The sequence below is a fragment of the Centrocercus urophasianus genome, unplaced genomic scaffold (genome assembly GCF_019232065.1).
Source record: "Centrocercus urophasianus isolate 14NV4802_14NV808 unplaced genomic scaffold, USGS_Curo_1.0 seq_11, whole genome shotgun sequence".
NCBI classification, from domain to species: Eukaryota; Metazoa; Chordata; class Aves; order Galliformes; family Phasianidae; genus Centrocercus; species Centrocercus urophasianus.
Window position 1 is genome coordinate 22,874,686 of NW_024884253.1, and position 18,731 is coordinate 22,893,416.

Here is an 18,731-nt window from a genome sequence, read left to right on the forward strand (position 1 = left end):
AGTTTCCAAAATCTTTTCAAGTAAAATATTGCCTTCTACCATTTCTGACCACCTTAACGTTAACTCGTTTCTTGCCTAAATAATGGACCAGTAAAACATCACACGGCGTCTCATCTGTATACACTTAACACTATGTATGCCTGCGCGCACATGGAGTTCAGTGCCAGAAGTATTGTTTGTAGAATAAAGGGGAGAAAAACAGCTCCACCTGGAGTGCTGGCCAGTGGCTAGTCAGCTCAGAACGTTCTTCCCTGTCAAATCCTGTTTCTCACTTCTCTGAAATGAACTTCAGCCGACAGGCGTTGAATGCGAAGCTCGCTCCATTGAGGTACTGTGCAGCCTGTGAGCCCCTCATTGCAGGCACTTGGGGTGAAACAGGCGTCTGCGGTATTTGCATTGGGGGTGATGGGAGAATGGGCTTGCAATTGTCATTTCCATCTTTGAAATCCACTTGCCACAGTCCATTACTGTTAAATCTTTAGCTAATTGAATAAGGATATTAGTATGTTGCTGTTGCGGGAGCTTCAGATTTGTTAGGCTGAGGGGGAGACCCTGGTCTTTGTTCTGTAGCAACTTAAGTTGTCATGCGGAGATCAAGAAGCCTTATCAACTGAAATGAAACGTGAACTTGGTGTTGTGAAGAGGTTATTTCTCATGGTCTGGCTGAAAAACCACTGAAAGAAATTATTTTAAATCAGAATAAATTAAAAACCTTGGATCCATTTAGTTAGTAGCAGCCTGCTTTTTTCATACAGCCTTTAATAGCAACCTAGAATATTTATAAGATTTTAAACTGACACTGAATTTAGCATAAGGACCGAGAGTAAATTCTTAAAATATTGGCTTCCAGATTTCATTTTCTTCACCTACTTTCACATTAAAGATCTAAAGAAAGTTAGTTTAAAAACTGAAGTTTTACTGTAAAAGGTCTTGTTTCCCTACAGTAAATGTTACTTTTCAAAGAACTGCTTTAAAATTGCGGTTATTTTCTTCTTGTTTACTATAAACCTGATTAGCTTAATATATGGTAGCATAAATGCATCAGGAAGTAGTATACTGTGTGGTTTTGTGGATAAAGAAAAACGATCAGCAGATGTAAGATTGAAGTCAAAATATCCTGCCCTTCAAAAGGCTTTTTATTTCCCTTCAAAATAATTTCATCTGAGAGACATTGACTTCCATCTTCATTTTTTTTTTTTTTTCCCTGCCATTGATATGAAAGTTTCCAAATATCGTTTAGAGAACAGTGGACGTTTTATTAAAGTAAACATTAGTTCAGTATAATGGAGGTAATTGTAAGTGATAAGAGCAGAGCAGGTTATCTGTGTGTTGTTTAAACAGAAGGAGCTATTTTGCACCATTTCCAGTAGCCATCTGTAGAGGAGAAGGGTTTGCACCTGTCTGTCCACACTAATTATAGATTAGGTCCAAAGAAATGAAATTCGAGTAGGCTTTCTCTTAATGAAATCCATAGTGATTTTATTGTAAATGTGTTTTGTGTACAGACGGTGATGGTTGGGCTGCGAGTAAAATAAATTGCTGTATGGCCGTCATGTACCTGTGGTTGTAAAGCAGGATACTGCTGCATTAACAAAGGTGCTGAATAAAAACACACTGCTCCATTTATGTCCCAGGCTTCAGTTGTAGATTTAGTTCAGTTTAGCCAAAAAGGTTCACTTCAGGCACAGTCTTTTGCGGGTATGTTTCAGGGTCGATTGCTCAGTTACCATCATTTTCATGTCAGTGTGCTGGCACATAGGTGGTCCTGTGGCTGAAATATATGGGGTAGACATGGTTTCCCATTAAATATGTATATATGCATGTAGATACTTTGCTCTGGTTTAATATTGTATTGCTAAAATAAAGTGGAAAGAGTGAGAAATGCCTTCTGCAGTAAAAGGTCACATGAATTTCTACCACATCTGTTTATAGTAATTATGAACATAATTAACATAAGAATTACAAGTGAAGTAATGACAAGCTGAGCTATGAGATATTGTGCCATAATGGTCATATGTTGGAATTCTCACATTATAACACAGTAGAATTCACATATTCAATGCAAGAAAGAAAATGTTAGATTTTTATCTATTTTAATGCTTCAAAACTTATCTGCCTGGGGCAGATGGACTTTACGCTTTATAGGAAGGTAACCCATGATTAAGAGGGAGTCAGTTGAAATTAAGATTTCTAGCCTGCAGCTTGGACTTTGAGACAGCTGTGCTTATGGAACGCCACTTCTGTTACACATTTGTAGTCTGATTGTATTTATTTTATTACCACACATTGCTTTATTTTTAAATGTGAGTGTTTTTGCAGCAAACTGTTTACATTAGAGAAGATCCTGGATTAGCTCTTCTTCAGAGAATTATGACTGGAGTAGTAAAACTGCTTGGTGTGATGGCCAGCACCGATACAAGATGAGCATTGTGGCTCTGGCAGATGAAAATCTGATGGATCCTGAATAAGCTCATTGCATATTTTATATATATACATATATATATATATGTGCATGTGTGTGTGTAAAGAAAAAAAATTCTTAACATCTTAAGAACAAAAAGAACAATTAGTACACAATATTTTGAAAGAACATACACATAGAGAAAGCTCTGTGGTACCTTCCAGGCTGAATTTAAGACTTTTCTTTAGAAATGCATAGGGCATACCATTAAGTGTGAGGGTTAGGGTTTCTCATGAGTTGACTAACTCCTGTAATGTGACCTGATTACCTCTAAATATGGTTGTCACACAACTGACAACTGGAGGAAGTTGTGCGAAAAGTGGCCCTTTGGTAGGGTAAAAATACTGGCCAAGGAATGCGCATAGTAAATTTGACGCATAAAAAGTCAGTTTACCTTTAATGGAAAATTAAATTCCTGATAAGAAAATTTGACAAATTGCTGTCTTTCTACTGCTAAATGTGTAGAGTGGTTTATGAAGAATACAAAAAAATTACCTTGTGCTATGTCTCGGCGATAGCAAGAGGTTTTTGCATTATTGGATTAGTGGAGGATTTGTGACAGACCCCTTTTTATCTGACATTCATTGCAGTGACATGATTTTCACGCACACGCCCTTCCCCCACTTAGGTTCTGCTTTTCACTTTGTATTATGTGTCAAATTCCCTTTATTTCTTTTCTTGTGGAAAAACTGCTATCTTGGCCGAGTGATTTTTGGAAGGGGTTTGGTGCTGAACAATGCTTGTTTCACTCCAGCATGCTGTCATTGTCCTCATCCTGGCCATCGTGTTGCTTCTCTACAGACATGTGAGGGAGACACATTCCCATAACAGATAAATGCTGGTTCCTAGGGAGGAACATTTGAAAAGTACAGAGTGAATTGAGCAACCAGCGGTCTTTATGCAGGGATGTTGCTGGCTGGCTCTGCCCTCAGCTGCAGGCCAAGCATTGCAGACTTTGCTTTCTCCCTTCCCAGTAAGTTTTGATGAATCCAGTTAAGAGGAACTGAGCGCTTGTTTTCTTGATATCTGAAGTGCTGGGCGGAGGGCCTGCTCTGGTTTATTGTTCCATCTCTGGTGGATGATGGTGACCTTCAGCCAGGCATAGGTGCTGTGTGGCACTGGGGCTGTAGCAAGGCTGAGCTGTGGCTTGTGCTGGCTGCTTGGCCAACACAAGGCTGGGTGTCTCAGTGCTCTTGATAGGGCACATCCTCTGTCTGGGTCCTAGGCTGATGGAGATCTTGGGGATGTTGTCTTGGTGGGGATGGAGTTGACTTCAGGTATTGGCCCCATAGGCTTAATGCTGTGTCTAGCACAGCGCTTGTCCCAGAGCTGTGGAAGCAAAGCAGGACCAGCTGCCAGCCTGAAGAGAGGGTGAAAGGAGCCGGAGCACCCACCGCTACCTCACAGCCCACTGTGCCTCCCTTTCCATGTGGGTCACACAGCCTCCGCCCTGCAGGGACACGGGGCTGGGTTGCAGATAAGCTGTGATATGTATGTGTGTGCTGGGCACGCGCAAAGGCCGCACTGCCCGCTGCCCACCTCCCTCCCGCTGCCTGAAGGCGGTATGCATCCACGCTGAGGCCCATCGATTGGATTGTTCCCCCCTTCTTTTCCTCTGGATGCAGATAGCAGGTGGTTTTTCAGTTCTGCCCAGATTACAGCGACTCAAAGAGTGTGCGTGCACGTTGTTTTAGCAAATGGCTTCATCAGCAATTATTTCTTGAAGAAACCTTAAGCAATTACCTTTAAAATATATCCAAGAAGTTTGAAATATTGCTTTTTTCCTTTGTCAAGTGTTTGCACAGATAGATATATAGCTATGATGCAGTAACTAAAAGCCTAATTAAAATTTGTTTAAAGCCAGGGGGGCATGTATTCTTGTTGACAGCAGCAGATCGATAGGGTAAGACAATAGAGCCCCATTATTTTACTTCCATTGACTGAACATATTGACATTTTGGGTTTGCGATTGCCTCAGTGAGCATGATGAAACACTGAAATTCACAAACCAACTGTCTGGAGTGGCACATATATTACTGTATGTCATTTCTGCCTTCAGGTTACCTTATCACTGAAGCAGAATGGTAATGGATGGCAGCAAAGCACTTCAGAGAGGTTAGGCCTCCATCAGTTAAGGAGCTGACACGTAGCAGGTTTCAGGAGTATCTTTAATTACACCTAGAATTATGTACAAGGGAAGATGGTACTTGTTACCTGCTGCAGCACTTCAGAGTTTACAGACTCGGCAGCAGACAGGATAACAAGGTACTTAAGTTTCATATTTTATGTACATGACTTGATACCTTAACCTTTCGCAGGAAGAGCCCAAGGACTGCCAATTGTGTTCCTTGTGTGTTCACCAATGGCAACCCTTGATGCTCAAGTTCCAAAGTGCCTGCTAGACCTTCTCTAATTCTGAGGATTGCACAAGGAAACAAAGAACAACTTTAATGTAAATATTTCAACTTTGGCCTTCTCAACATGCTTTCGTGACAGCGCTTGGAAGATTCAATATGGGGAAAATACTGCAGAATGACAGATATACATTTTTATTTAGTATAAAGAAAAGTATACAGTTATGTGCGACACATGCACAAATTGCATATATTAATGTATACGTTAATGTATAAACACATATAAAAAGAAGACCCAGTGGTTGCAGAACATAGGACGTGTCTTATTATATCTAAGTCTTTCAGATGTTCTTTAAAATCTAGCTGACTGCAGAATGAAACGCATCAGGGTTAGGCGGAGATAGAGACTGAAATTAATTTAAGGCAGACAAAAAGCTAATATGAAAGAGCTACCGGTGATTTAACTCATTTTTAAAAGTAACTGTAATGAAAATATAAAATGTATTCTGAGTGTGCCATCTACTCAACAATTGTTGCCATCAAGTGGACTGCTGATGCCCTTTAAGATGGTAAAAAGAAAACTGGTCCTTTATACCATTTTCATGAAAATGTTAGGTTTCTGTTTGATCAGCAGGTGCTGTTGAGATGAAAGCCATGTGTAAATTTTCAGAAGGCCAAAAGTGTCAATTCAGAAAAGGAAAGTGATAAGAGAAAATGCAATCAGTTTTCCTGTTTTCAATTTGTGCAGGATTTGAAGAGCTGTTTTGTTAAACTGCTACATCTGCTCCAATATGAATATTGAACTACTTCCACTAAAAATAACACCCTATAATTTGGAAGCCATTGCAATCTTTTGTTAATGCAAGTGGGTTATTTAAAAAAAAAAATCTATTCTGAAAAAATCTCCTGCCTAATGTGCATTTTTGTTTATCGGCACTTTTATCTTCAGCAGATAAAATAGCATTATGCAATTAGGGCCATATCTGTTTGGACTGTAAAAATGGCACTGGATAGCTGAATGTCATTGTATTGGCTAAAGGATTTAACGTGTACATTTAAAATGATTTCATTAATCAACTACGATAGTATCTTAAAATCACGAGTGGCTGCTTTCCCATTCTAACCATGCAGCCTCACCTACCTCTGAGTACCTTGCAGAAAGTAAGGGAAGTCAAGAGCGTAGCAGAGCTTTCTTTGGCTTGTTTCATCCTTATTAGACCTGCAAATCTATGGTTAGGCTCATTAAGAACCTTTTGGTGTGGTTTTTGGAGTGACTTTTTCTATGGTTAAATGAAATGATTAAGTTAGGTTTGAATACCTATATGCAAACATATTTGCTGCTCTTGAGCTGCTAATCCAAGTGAGTTTTATGAACCTGGAAAGAGCTGCATTGGTAAAACGTAAATTTTCTATTGGAGGCATCTCCAGAGGGAAAAGAAATATATATTTTTAATTAAAAACAAAACAACATCCTCCTCATGTAATGAAAAGGGCAGTTGCTTGTTGGCTGTTTTGATAAGGATCTCAATGAAGAAGTGATAATTCAGTTACATCTATAGAGCCCTATGTATGTAACATCAGTAAACACAGAAAATGAAATGAGAGTTTTTCATTTGCTTCTTTATTTCACATTTAGTGCAATGTAGAGAATTACCTGGCTTTAATATTAGGATGGGCTTTAGCTGCTGAATTCTAATCCAAAAGTCAGGAACTCTGTTCCTTGGCAGGTGTGTGTATGGGAAGGGGCCTTGCTGGTGCTTGTGTTTGGTTTTACAATTGGATTTGTAAGCTATTGACCTTGGGGGATTTTCCTCAAAGTGATCTGCAGATCAAAAATAATTAAAATTCAATAAACTTGAAATTTAAATATAGAACGGATTTTGTGAGAGATCAGCGCTTGCAGGAGGTTGTCTGGAAGTCTGTGGCATGTCTACTTTGTAGTTTGTATTCCCAAACATAACTGTGTGTGTGCACACGTGCATAAATTTATGTTGAATGACAGAGGGATGATTATTTATACAGATTTTATCCCAAACTCCGTGCACTCCTGAAACATAACAAAAAGCCTCCCTCCCCGGAAGAGTGTTTACATCCTATGACAGTCACTAGATTCAAATCTTCTAAACATGAAAGTTGTTTCCTTTCCTCCAAACCTCCTTTCCCCCAACAAAGCTAACCCTGTTAAACCTCACCTTCTGTGGGACGTATACATAGTTATAGACATATGTACGAGAAGTAAATATTACAAAAAAACACGGCCGATCGGAGCAAAATGTCTGCAGCCTTATATAACTTGTGATATCTGCCAACAGCAGAACCCGCGCTGAGCTGGCCCCGCCGTGGCTGACCCGGCGACGTGAGACCCTGGCGGAGCCCCGTGTTAGCGCTAAGTGCCTACGCGGAGCTTTCTGCTAGCGACTATCGGCAAACAAATGCTCTGCCGTCGTGTGCTAAGGGAGATGCTGTCTGCCTGAGGAGTTTTTTAAGCTAAGGTGCTTCTTGTTCCAGTCGTAGGTTTTTCTTTTTGCAGGGATTGGGGTGGAGTCTCTACGTGCTGAGATTGTGTATAGGTAGAGAGTCTATATCGAAATATTCTTATCTGCGTTTTCCCAGCACACTCATTGAAGTGCTGTGTTCTCATTCTTGGCCAAAAATTCTGAATGCTGTTTTGCTTTTCCTATTGAATAGTTGCTGTATATAATTCCAGTGGTTGTGAATGGAAATGTGACTACAGAAAGAAATCCTTTCATGCTAGCTTTCATTTTCTGTGATAGGTTTTGGGATGCCTCAAAGGAAGAACATCCTAGATATCCAAAATATTTATGAATGCATACAGAGGATTGAAAAGAAGTTCAGCAAAATACTTTTGTTTATCTTTAGTTTTTGGGCATGTGTGAAATAGAGTGACTTATTGAAGTGATGTTCATTTTTTACCCTGTGTTCTTGATTAAATTTTGTTATCACAAAAACACAACTGTGTTAAGCAGAACTATACAGCAGTAGTAGTCCTGAACAGTCCCATATTGCCACATGTTGACATGTGGTCTTTGTGACATATTTGGTTATTTCTTCAAGCAGGCTTTTGAGATATTGCCACTTCTGTTAGTCAAGGCAGGGTGACTGTGGTGCTCGTGATAAAGTAACACCAACAGTTGATAGAGGATAACAGATTCTCTTGGAAAATAAGTTGCTGTCTGGAAAGATATAAGACTCCACCTAGTGGAGTGGAATTAATCTGCACACAGTGACAGGTAACGGCGAATAATAAAATATGCATCATTTACGAAAAGCCATGTTGAATCAGGGAGTGAAAAACAGGAATTTTGATGTGCATTTGAGGAGGTGGTTGTGTGACCGCTACAAATTGTACGAAACTGCAGCTAGTTTTGTGGCCCTAGGAGGCTTGCATGTGCCTGCCTTTTTGGATGTTAATATATAATTTGCATAAGTAGTAGTCATTACCAGTAGTCATTTTCTTTTGCGATTCATTTTATTTGGACATCTTTGGACTACGTTTTTGCATTTCTGAACATGACCACACAGGTGGCCACTTAGCTTGGGGTCTAGGTGTCATTTTAAATAGTTTGAGACAAAAAGAAGCAATTCAGCCTTCCAACTTGTCCACTTTTCCCTAATACTGTTTATTTTCTAGAACATATTTTCTGCTTTTTGTTTTGTGCACTTCCACTCTGGCAGTATCAGGATGCCAATGCTTTGTGCTGCCATGACAAATCAGGTGGCATGTCGAGTAAATGTGTGTGGCATCTGGTGGACCCAAGGTTTAACAGAATCTCTTATGGAGCGTTAGATTAACTTGGGATTTGTACTTGTGCTTTGCTTCACCATTGTTTTAGCCCCATTGCATTATTACGATGAAATATTTTAAAACTTGGAGGCAAGTGAACACTTACTCTGAGCAGCAAAGATACTACCCTGAAATCCTCTTCGAAAATTTATCCCAACAGTTAATCACGTGTTAGTTTAAGGAGAAAACTGCCATGGACCAGCTCAGGCTTCGACTGCAAGAGAGCATGAGGCTATTGCCAGAAAATGAGATGATTAGAATGCAACAAAGGAGACAGACTGATAGTACTGCAAAGGATATTTGGGAAGTGCGCTCCAAAGGAGTGCTTTCAGTGACATCCAGGTGAGGTTTGCTGCCAGGACCATTAAAGTGTAGTGGTGCCAGAGAAAGCTGCCAACAAATTTAGGGATAATGGCACCTGCGGGTGTGCTATCAATGGATGGTAGTGCCGGGATAATTTTTTTATTTTATTTTAATGGTGACACTGCTGAAAGTATTTAAGAGTAACGTTATAGAAAGGGTTTTAGTGAGTGAAGTCACTGAGTTCTAGGAACCATTAAGCAAAAGCTGTTTCATGACTGTGCTATTTATTATTTTTAAAGCTTGTTGGCAAACCACTTAATGCTGGAAAAGCATGCTGCAACCTGTATTAAAGTGTATTGAGGATGAGCAAGGAAAACATCAAACTGAACTTTAATAGCAAAGCTTAGTTTTCTGGATGTTACACATATTTCTTGTGCACCATTATAAATTAATGCAACACCATGGGTCAGCAGAGCTTGTGAGCCTTGGCTTGAAAGCACTGGCATTCAGATCTTCAGTGGTGTTCAGGCACCCATTTTTCCTTGAAGATGGTATGCCTTTTGTCTCAACACAAGGCTTGGATCTGCACCTTCAGTGCTCCCATCTCACCTCTGTGATTTTAGCCATACTCTGCTGCACTCGTTTGGAGGTTAGATTCAGATGTTGCCCTAATGACATTATTTGATGTAAGGATAAGTGGGCTAGCTCAGGTCTGAATGTAAAGTGAGTCACTGTCTTTGCATTATAAATGATGAAGTTACCTGATGAAGAATTCCATTTAAAGGAGAGAAAAAATCCATTCCTGCTGAAATAATATTCTCAGAGGTTCCTGTTAAGTACATGGGGCCAGATTTCTCTACTTCTGCATCCCAAGAGCTGTAAAACTGTGTTTAAGCCAGCTGCCTGCTCCAAAACTTTCCAGAGACATGTACAGCTACAGTAAATAACAGCTACAGTAGTTTTAAGAGTGAGTCAATGTATCACTTCCCGGACAGTTTCTGAGATTTATGGGTCCTGTCCTCTTCCCATGAAATGCTTGGGAGGTTTTGAATAATTTCCTTCTTCTTCATTTATTTATTTTTAATTTTATTTAATGTATTTTTATTTTTACTTTTTTGTTTTTTTTAAAAAAAAAAAGTCCAGGCAAAAATTTCTCCTTATCATACGGAGCTATTGTTGGCCACTATTGTTTTTATTATCTCAGAGATTCTCTGGGAAGAGAAGGATGGGCAGGACCTCAGTGACAGTGCCAGAGCCTGCTGTCAGTGGCCATGCCTGCTCCCCAGGAGGTCACAGGAAGCAGGTGGCTGTATTAATTGTCCTTACTCCCAACTCTTGTCCTTCCTGGAGGCAATTTAGAAGTGGTCAGGAAGTGTCAGATCTGCTGTGTCCCCCTCCATGTTCTCTACGTCGCACATCTGTAATAACTGGAGGCATGTGCCAGGCAAGGGAAACTGCGTAGGAATCCTATTGGCCTTTCTCAGTTGTGTAGACTGCTGGCTGGAAAGGCCAAGTACTGTGTATGTGAGGGTTGGCAGGTGAAATCCAGCAAAATAACTAATAATCTTATTAAAACAAAACAATTACAGTGAAGAGAAGACATTTCCTTAATATTCAGTATCTTTTTTCTTTCGACCTGTTGATAGAGGTGCTACATAAGAAAATACAAAAAATCATTGGTATATGAAGTATTTGTTCCACTTTTATCTGTTGAGTGGAGGACAGGGAAGGAAAACACTTTTTCTGCTCAGGCCACTCTGCTTTTAGTGCACTGTATTGCATTTACACGGTCAGTATTCTTGGTCCCATGTTGGCATTCAGTTCTGTGCTTTGGAAGACACAAACAGGCACAGCATTGCTGAGTATTTTGCTGCAAGCATTGCTCCCAGTGTTGTAACACAGGTTTTGAGCTACCAGTAACATTTCTTTAAGTGTCTTTTGGAAAGCATCCACTCACACTGGAAGTTGTGTGAGTTGAATAATAAATATCATGAAAGTTATTTGTCTGCCACATGCATTTGAGAGGAAATGGAGAAGCTTCTGTTCAGGTATACTCTTGCTTTTACCAAGACTACTTGCCCAAGTGGGGTGGGCTGCAGGATTCTGTGGCTGGTGAATCATGCCAGTTTCTGAATCACTCTTAGAAAATACCAGCTTGAAATATGAACAAATAATGAGCACTTTATGCCTAAACTTGTATGTTATATACAGAATAGCAAAATAGCATTTTAAAGTAGAATATTTGGTAAAGGGTTCATTAAAATAGGCTTCACAATTTAGTTCTATCAAAGCCATTTTACTACAAAAAGTATTCTCATCAGATGGGAGGAGGTATCAGTGTTCGTGTAAGAATATCTGATTTTTATTCAGCTACTTTCTGTGGGATTAAGCTACCTTCTTTTCTGTGTGAGATCAGCTGACAGCAGCAGCAACCAAATTGTGTTTGCAGCTGGGCAATTACAGTAGACCCTAAGATCTGTGACTGTCAACCATGAACACAGATGCCTTCAAAGTTCTGTTTTCCTTCCATGTGGAAGTCGTTGGCATGGAACAGATGCCTTCATTTTGGAGAAGCCAACCTCTGGATATAATTGGTTCTCTCTTCTCTTGTCCTCTAGGGACAGTCTCACAGATGAAATTAGATGAGAGGAAGAAAAAGATGCAGGCACACACATACTCACACATGACATGAAGCAAGAGTTTTCAGGGTCTCTCTGTTTTGTCACATGGAACTGTTTTACAGCTGGAAGATTAATCTCCATTCTTAGCACTCTACACACGATGATTCTGCCATCTGAAAAACATGCAATTTAAATGTATATCTGGCTCAAGTTTATTATTAATTGAAGCATGCTTGTTTAGAAATAAGACCAGCATGTCCAATTCTTATTGACTCAGTGAAATGTTGAATCCTGCGCTATTGATAGATGCTGCAGTCTCAGAAATTCAGAGTTAAATGGCAGAGTAGACAAGATGATTTAAACATCCAAACAATCCAAATTTTGGTTGGAGTGATAGGATCAAACTGTTTCCATCATCCAGTTTACTAGCTGTTGACATAGGATGAAAAAAGGCATATGCAGCAAGTAGTTTATTTCAAATGCCATCAAGCATGCAGGCATTCCATTGAGAAAATGCATTTAAAGGAATTAGCCTGATGAACACCCATGATAGGCCACTGCTGAGAAGACGAGTCCTAAGGAGACTCTCCTGCTGTTGATTCTTAAAATGGGACCTTCAGAAGGGCAGAGCTGGAGGGCTGACAGCCTGGGCACCTGATGTCTTTGAAGGCTTTCTCCAGTTTCATTTCCAAACAAATGCTTTTTTTTCTTTTTCTTCTTTTTTTTTTTTTTTTCATCTTGCAGTTTAATGTGAGAGTCCAGTCTGAGCACCAAGTGTAAAATTTGTCTGGGTAGATGAGGTGCCTGAGGTGGGAGCATGGTGTTTTGAAGAGGCTGAGGTCTTGTGACAGTGTGAGCTCTGCTGGTAGTGTATCTGTGACCTGAATCCTGAACTCGATATTCAGTCTCAATTTCCATATTCTTCTTCAGCAGTTTACTACTGCTGTAGAAAAGGAGGGAAGATTTAGGTTGGATATCAGGGACAAGTTCTTTACTATGAGAGTGGTGAGGTGCTGGAACAGGCTGCCCAGAGTTTGTGGATGCCCCATCCCTGGAGGTGTTCAAGGCCAGGTTGGATGGGGCCCTGGGCAGCCTGGACTGGTATTAAATGTGGAAGTTGGTGGCCCTGCCTGTGGCAGGGGGTTGGAGATTCATGATCCTTGAGTTCCCTTCCAACCCTGACCATTCTGTGATTCTGTGATTCTATTTCCATCTCTGAATGTTGTGCAGGAAAGTCACTAGCAATGAAAATGTGTAGGAGATGTCCTGGTCTGCCTTGCCTGTTAAAATGCAAGCTGTGTTTAAGAGTCTTGATGTAAACATATAGCTGGAGCGCATTGTGTTCTTTTTTTCTGACACTGAGATCTGTATGTGTGGAAGACATTCATTAGGACTTCCAGTAGTTAGGCATTCATTTGGACTTTCAGTAGTTAGGAGGAGGCCTGGAACAGACTGAACATTTTGAGCAGATGATACTTTCCGGTTTTATAACAGATTGGGAGGTTCTTTCTTACAGGACTCCAGCTCTAATCTGCAGAGTTTGAGCACAACAATGTGCTTTTTGCATTGTAGTTCTGAAGAACCACATATTACAGGAAAAATTTAACCAGAAAAGTGCTTAGGTGATGAAGAGATTTCTGGCAGTAACTGAGAAGTGCAATAGTGGTTGATTTCTTTTGAGACTGATTCTGATATTTGTAGTCTTTACATCCTATTAATTCCTTGAAAGATAGGCTGATACAAGAATGATTTGCCAGGGCCAATGGCTCTTCTTAATAACTTGGCTCAGGTTATATCACCCCCTCTCTATATATAAGATAAAAGCACTGTGAATATGAGGTTAACTGAATTCAAATAGAAGTCTCTCTCGAGTTATTGCATTCCTTAGAAAATAAATACATTTCTCATATGGTTGAGATTGATCAGAAAAGTATTCTGTATGCCAGTGATTACATTCCCATCTGTGATTAAGGTTTTCTGTCTGCATCTGGTTTTCACATTATATTTCTGTAACAAGAATCCTTTATATGGCAGAGTTCACTCTCTGTATTTTCTATTAGCTGCAGCTTGAACTACTGCATGGATCGCAGATTTACACATGTGGTTTTCATTACTTCATACCATTGAGAAAAAGTAATATTTGTTTGGGAAAGTATGTTTTTCAAAATTTCCATGGTAATACAACATGTTGATCCTTTTTTATAACACTCTTGTAAGACTACAAATTGTTTGAGGTATTCTGCTTTCAGTGAAGTTCAGACTTTAGACAATTTTGCATGTACTTCCCAGAGACAACAACTGCTTACGCATTGGGAAGCAAAAATGCATTATAAAAGGCAGATTACTGTGGAATGGGTATAGCAGAAAGCATCCATCACTTTAGAAAATGTGGTATGTAGAGAAAATGAACTTGAGGCTGTAACAAAGGAAGAACAGTAGATTAAAGTGGTGTCTCCACTGTGGGCCACAGATGGGTACTTTTCTTGATTTTTTTTTTTTTTTTTTTTTTTTTTTTTTCTTGAGTAAGAACTTATTGTGGTACAGTAAGGGATTTAAAAACCTTTTGAAGAGAAGCATGCTATTTAGTAGACAAAAATAGTAAATTGTTACAGATTACAAAATTTAACATATTTGATCTTAATTATTTCTAGTGGCCAAATTAGCGAAGGTTAACAAAACATGAATACATCTTTACAGATGGCTGCTGTGTGTAATTCTGAATCCGGAATATGATGCTAATTTACTGTTCCACTGTAAACCCATATTTCAACCAGATTGTGCTATCGTCACTCAGTAGAAAACTTAATGTTTAAATGAGCTCAGTGAAATTAATAGGGCCACTTGGTCAGTGAAGTATTTTTCAGCTTTGCTAGTGGCAAGAGTTTATGGCCGTAACACTCAAATCAAACAATAATGGCAGTTTAGGGAATGTTGTGTGCATTTGTGTAAGTGTATTTTGTTATGCAGAAGTCTGAAGTTTTGAAAAATACAGAATTCAGATAAGGCACCCTGGAAAGGTAATTTTGAATGCCAGAGTATGTTCATGGTGACAACTACAGAATTTCCAAATGATAATAATAATTTTAGAAAAAATAATTATTGCACCCTACTGGGGTAGTCCTAACCCTGTTTTGGCAGTTGTTTCCCAGATTTCCAAAAGCAATTGTGTCGTATTGAAAGTGAACAGTTGCCAAGTGCTGGGTACAGTCCCACATTCCCCTTACGCCTCTTGAAATAGCAGGGCTTTGGCTCAGGCCAGGGCTGCAGAGAAACATATTTTTTTGGGGGGGGAAGATTGCAGTTCTGAGCATCAGTACAAATGTCATCATTTGAAAATGCCCTCAGGTGATTCATTTTTTTTGCAGCATAATCTAGTCCAGGAGGCAGTCCGGGCTGGGTCCTTGGGTAGATGCATGCGGCTGTGGCCAGATCCTTCTGCATGCTTAACTGTATGTCCTGAAACACCTGAGCGAGCAGTGGATGCGGATTGTAGCATGGACGTAACTGCGTGCCTGGCTCTCAAACCTCTCTGCCTTGACATAGTTATGAACCCTGGAAAGCATATTAATGTCTTGGAAAAACTGACAGCGCTGTCATATAGGCTCATACTAATGAGAAAGTATTTGTGTAACCCAAATAAACAGCTCATGTAGGTGTTGGAGTGGGAGAGAAATTGCCTTTTCAGAAGTGGGAGGATGACTTGTAAATATATCCAATACCTTTTTGATCTGTCTTTCTTAAAATGTGTTTGCTGTTATGACTTACAAATTCATATAGTGTTGTGTAATTGCAAGGTTTCTATTTTCAGTAACCTAATTCATTTAATAAATTATTCTCTAGGGCTTCTGTTCAACCAGGTAAAGTATGTAATATTTTATATCATATTAATGCATCTAAAACCAGTCATTTTTACAGAATTAGTAAATAAGAGGCATTCAGGCTGCTCTTACTTTGTTGCCCTTTATATATTAACAGATGAAAATGGGCAACTTCTTAAGCAGCCTTTGTCAAAGAATTAATATGGTATTAAAGCACTGCCTTATATTAACTAAGAAAATGTGGGTAGTTGATTTAGTATGATAGCCGTTCTGTCTTCCCTCTTTATTTAAAAGACTGCTATTATCATGCAAATGAAGGGGTGTGGTACTTCAAACTGGCTGTGATATGTGCTTTTTTTTTTCTTTTTCTTTTCTTTTTTCTTTTTTTTCGTTTGTTGTTGTCAATAGAAAAGATTGATCTCTGGACTGGTGAACATAATATCTGTCCCAGTCAGAAAAGGAAAGAGGAAATTAGCAGAGCGGTTGGTGGAGAATGATATCTGTCAAAAGAAACACTTGGAGAGCACTGAGTTTAGTGATAGGTGACTGCCGGAAAAAAGGGAACTTTGAATTTTGTCAAGGTAAGGAACAGAAACATATTTGATTTTATAATGTGCATACCTTGTAGAAGAAGTTATTTCTAATGACTGTACCTTGCAGTGTAAACTGTAATTTAAGCAGAAATCTTTGCCCTTAGCCTCCTAAGAGTCTGCCTAAGTCAATCAAGGTGATGCCATCATTTTAATATCACTGAAAGAGTACAGCTGTAACAATGAAATCCTTCAGTGATGACTTTTCTAAAATTGTTCTTTTCTTGTAAATACGTCTATGTGCAATCTTTAACTACATTTCCTGTATTTTTGATGCCACAGGTACGTTTTATCTGGCATATAAATATTGTTTGACTGGGCTGTAAAAATAATGAAGTTCAGTTTACTGCACTGTGAATTGGAACAGTATTTGCAACCAGGTTAAGGGCCAGTTGTAATTATGTTGGCCAAATGGTTGTCTTTAGAATTTAGAGGAAGCCTCTGGTGAACTCATTGCATTGGGAATCTGGGTTAAATTTGATTCAGGAAGTTTTGGGGATGAATATTTCAGTTTCTTGCATGCGAAAGTTTTTACTACAGTTGAAAAGTAAATCTGTGATGGCAGAACAACTCTTCTACTTAACTTATGACTGTCATTCCTGTTTTTACTGAAACTGCATTTTTTCTCCTAAAATGGTGTCTAGATAGCAAGAAAGTACTAAACTCAGTTTAAGTGCTTTCCAACATTCTTGATACTGTCCTTTTTTAGTGTTGGACCGTTTTGCCTCTGACATAACTTTGGAGTATGATATCAAAATAAAGTGAACAAGAAGTCTGAGTACTCTGGGCTGTGCTCTGGTTTATTTTGAAGGCAGCTGAAGCCTGGTTTTTTGTCCCTAGTCTCTCTACGTGAGACATTGCCTACTCAGGGCCTCACAGTACTGTATGGATGCTGTAGTGCAAGGAGATTTACACGCTGTAGAGGCTTTGTGCGTTTCTGTGGACGAAGTTAAAGAAAAATAAATCCTATTAAAAATGAATTGGTATTCTAAATTGAGTTTCTAGTTTGATTTAAAGCAAGTCATTGTATCTCTATGATCTTCCTTTACACAGACAGTGTGGAAAAGAAAGCATATTCTTAGCAGACTTTCTTGTTGCATTTTTATTTTGCTGATTTCACAGTGTATATCTTCTAATTACCCTCTCTTCTTCTATCTGCAGTCCAGTTTTCAAAGTGCAAGTGTACCCCATATGGGTGGTTGTTGGTTGATTTCTTCTGCAATGTAGGTCTTCATAAAGGAGTTCAAAAATAAATATATGTAAAAGTAAAGATTTCACGCCTCAAGCATGCAGTGCTGGCATACTAATGTGAAGCTTATTGTGGTTTCTTGCTGTCAGAGCACGTGCAAGATAATGGAAATTTTCTACAACTTAGGAGAGAGACGTGTTTTCTAATACTGATCATTTTTATTAGAAAGAGGGATTGCATATGGCTGAAAATCACATCATCTTTATAAAGCCCAAATGATCTTCTCATACTACTGAAATATTCATTAAATGGGAGGGAACAGCATGTTACCTGTCCCATTAACTACTGGGCAGATCAGACTACCCATATCACCTGGGAGCAGGTGCGTCTTCACTACCATTACAAAGTTGCTGTATCCTAAACAGTTCCCTCTCCTTGCAATCCTATCAATCTAGCTTTATACCAAAAGAAGTACATCCTCTCTGTAGCAAAACTTACAGAGTTAACCATAATTTTTATCTTAGTGAAAAAGTTGATCCAAAACTGCCTTGCAACAATTTTGTAGAAAAGACAGCAATGGGTGATGATGAGTAATTGATAGATCTTTGGGCATTCCCATTTTGAGATATATTTGAATTGAGATGGTTGAGTAAGTTACCTAAATCTAGGTGTATATGTTTGTAACACATTGAAGAATTTTAGTCTTAAGTGGCCCAGATGCTCCACACTGAAATTTGGATGAGTGACTTGAGAGATGTGCCTAACACTCTTTCGAAATCCATCAAAAAGCTTCTGTTTCATTACCCCAGATAGTTTTGTCTTTTATATTATAGCAACTTTCAGCCCACTTCAATGGATGTTTTGGCAGACAACGCCTTTTCAGATTACGTGATGTAGGTTTCATTAAAAGCAGAGGTAGGTCAGAGCTGAATAACTGTTCTCATAGCAGTGTCTAAACTCATCTTAATTCAATGTGGATTTTGCTGTGCCCAGAAAGATTTGACTTACTATTTGAAACCAAAAATGGGATAAAAGGCAAGACAAGAAGTGGCTGAGCCTATAGTTTTCTTGTAGCAGTGGCCTCTACCTATGCTTATGGTGATCCTAACCTTTCTTCTGCTCCTGTAATGTCGTCTTTTTCTTGGTTTTCCTTTTTTGGTCTTTATATCAATTGTTTGCGTACTTACACATCTCAGAGTCCAATTGAAGTAATAATTCCCCCTTCTAACATAGAACATATGTAATAAGGTTCTTGGGGATGAGTGCATTACAGACACAGGATTATCATTACTCAACTCACAATCAGGTCTTCATCTGTTCGTGTGGTGCACACCTGTGGCTGGCTGGTATGAGAGATCTTAATGAAAAACAAAGGGTGGATGACAAGAAGAGATTCTACAGTATGCATGGGTTTCTTCACATGTTGTAAGAAAGTGAAATTCTGAGATGAGGGAGGGAGCCCAAGCGACTCTACACAGAGAAGTAGGGCCTTGTTTATCCCTGACTTGCAAATAATGTTTTTTTGGGGGAGGTCAGGTTGATTTGGAGTGTTTGGGAGTGGTGGCCGTTTTCTTCAGTTTACTTTCTGAG

At 39.2% G+C, this 18,731-nt stretch overlaps 1 protein-coding gene across 3 annotated transcripts in view; it reads left to right on the forward strand.

The window, feature by feature from the left end:
• The window catches only part of RUNX1T1 (RUNX1 partner transcriptional co-repressor 1), a 107,685-nt gene that overhangs the window by 2,925 nt on the left and 86,029 nt on the right, over positions 1-18,731 (forward strand). The window contains exon 2 of one of the 3 annotated variants that reach the window (XM_042808940.1): positions 15,771-15,943. The exons of 1 other annotated variant lie outside the window; for it this stretch is intronic. In XM_042808940.1, coding sequence (XP_042664874.1) covers positions 15,856-15,943 — 88 coding nt within the window. In that variant the 5' untranslated portion in view covers positions 15,771-15,855. Of the gene's footprint in view, positions 1-286; positions 329-15,770; positions 15,944-18,731 lie in introns of those variants that run through there. One more of the 3 variants, XM_042808943.1, reaches the window with a different exon arrangement.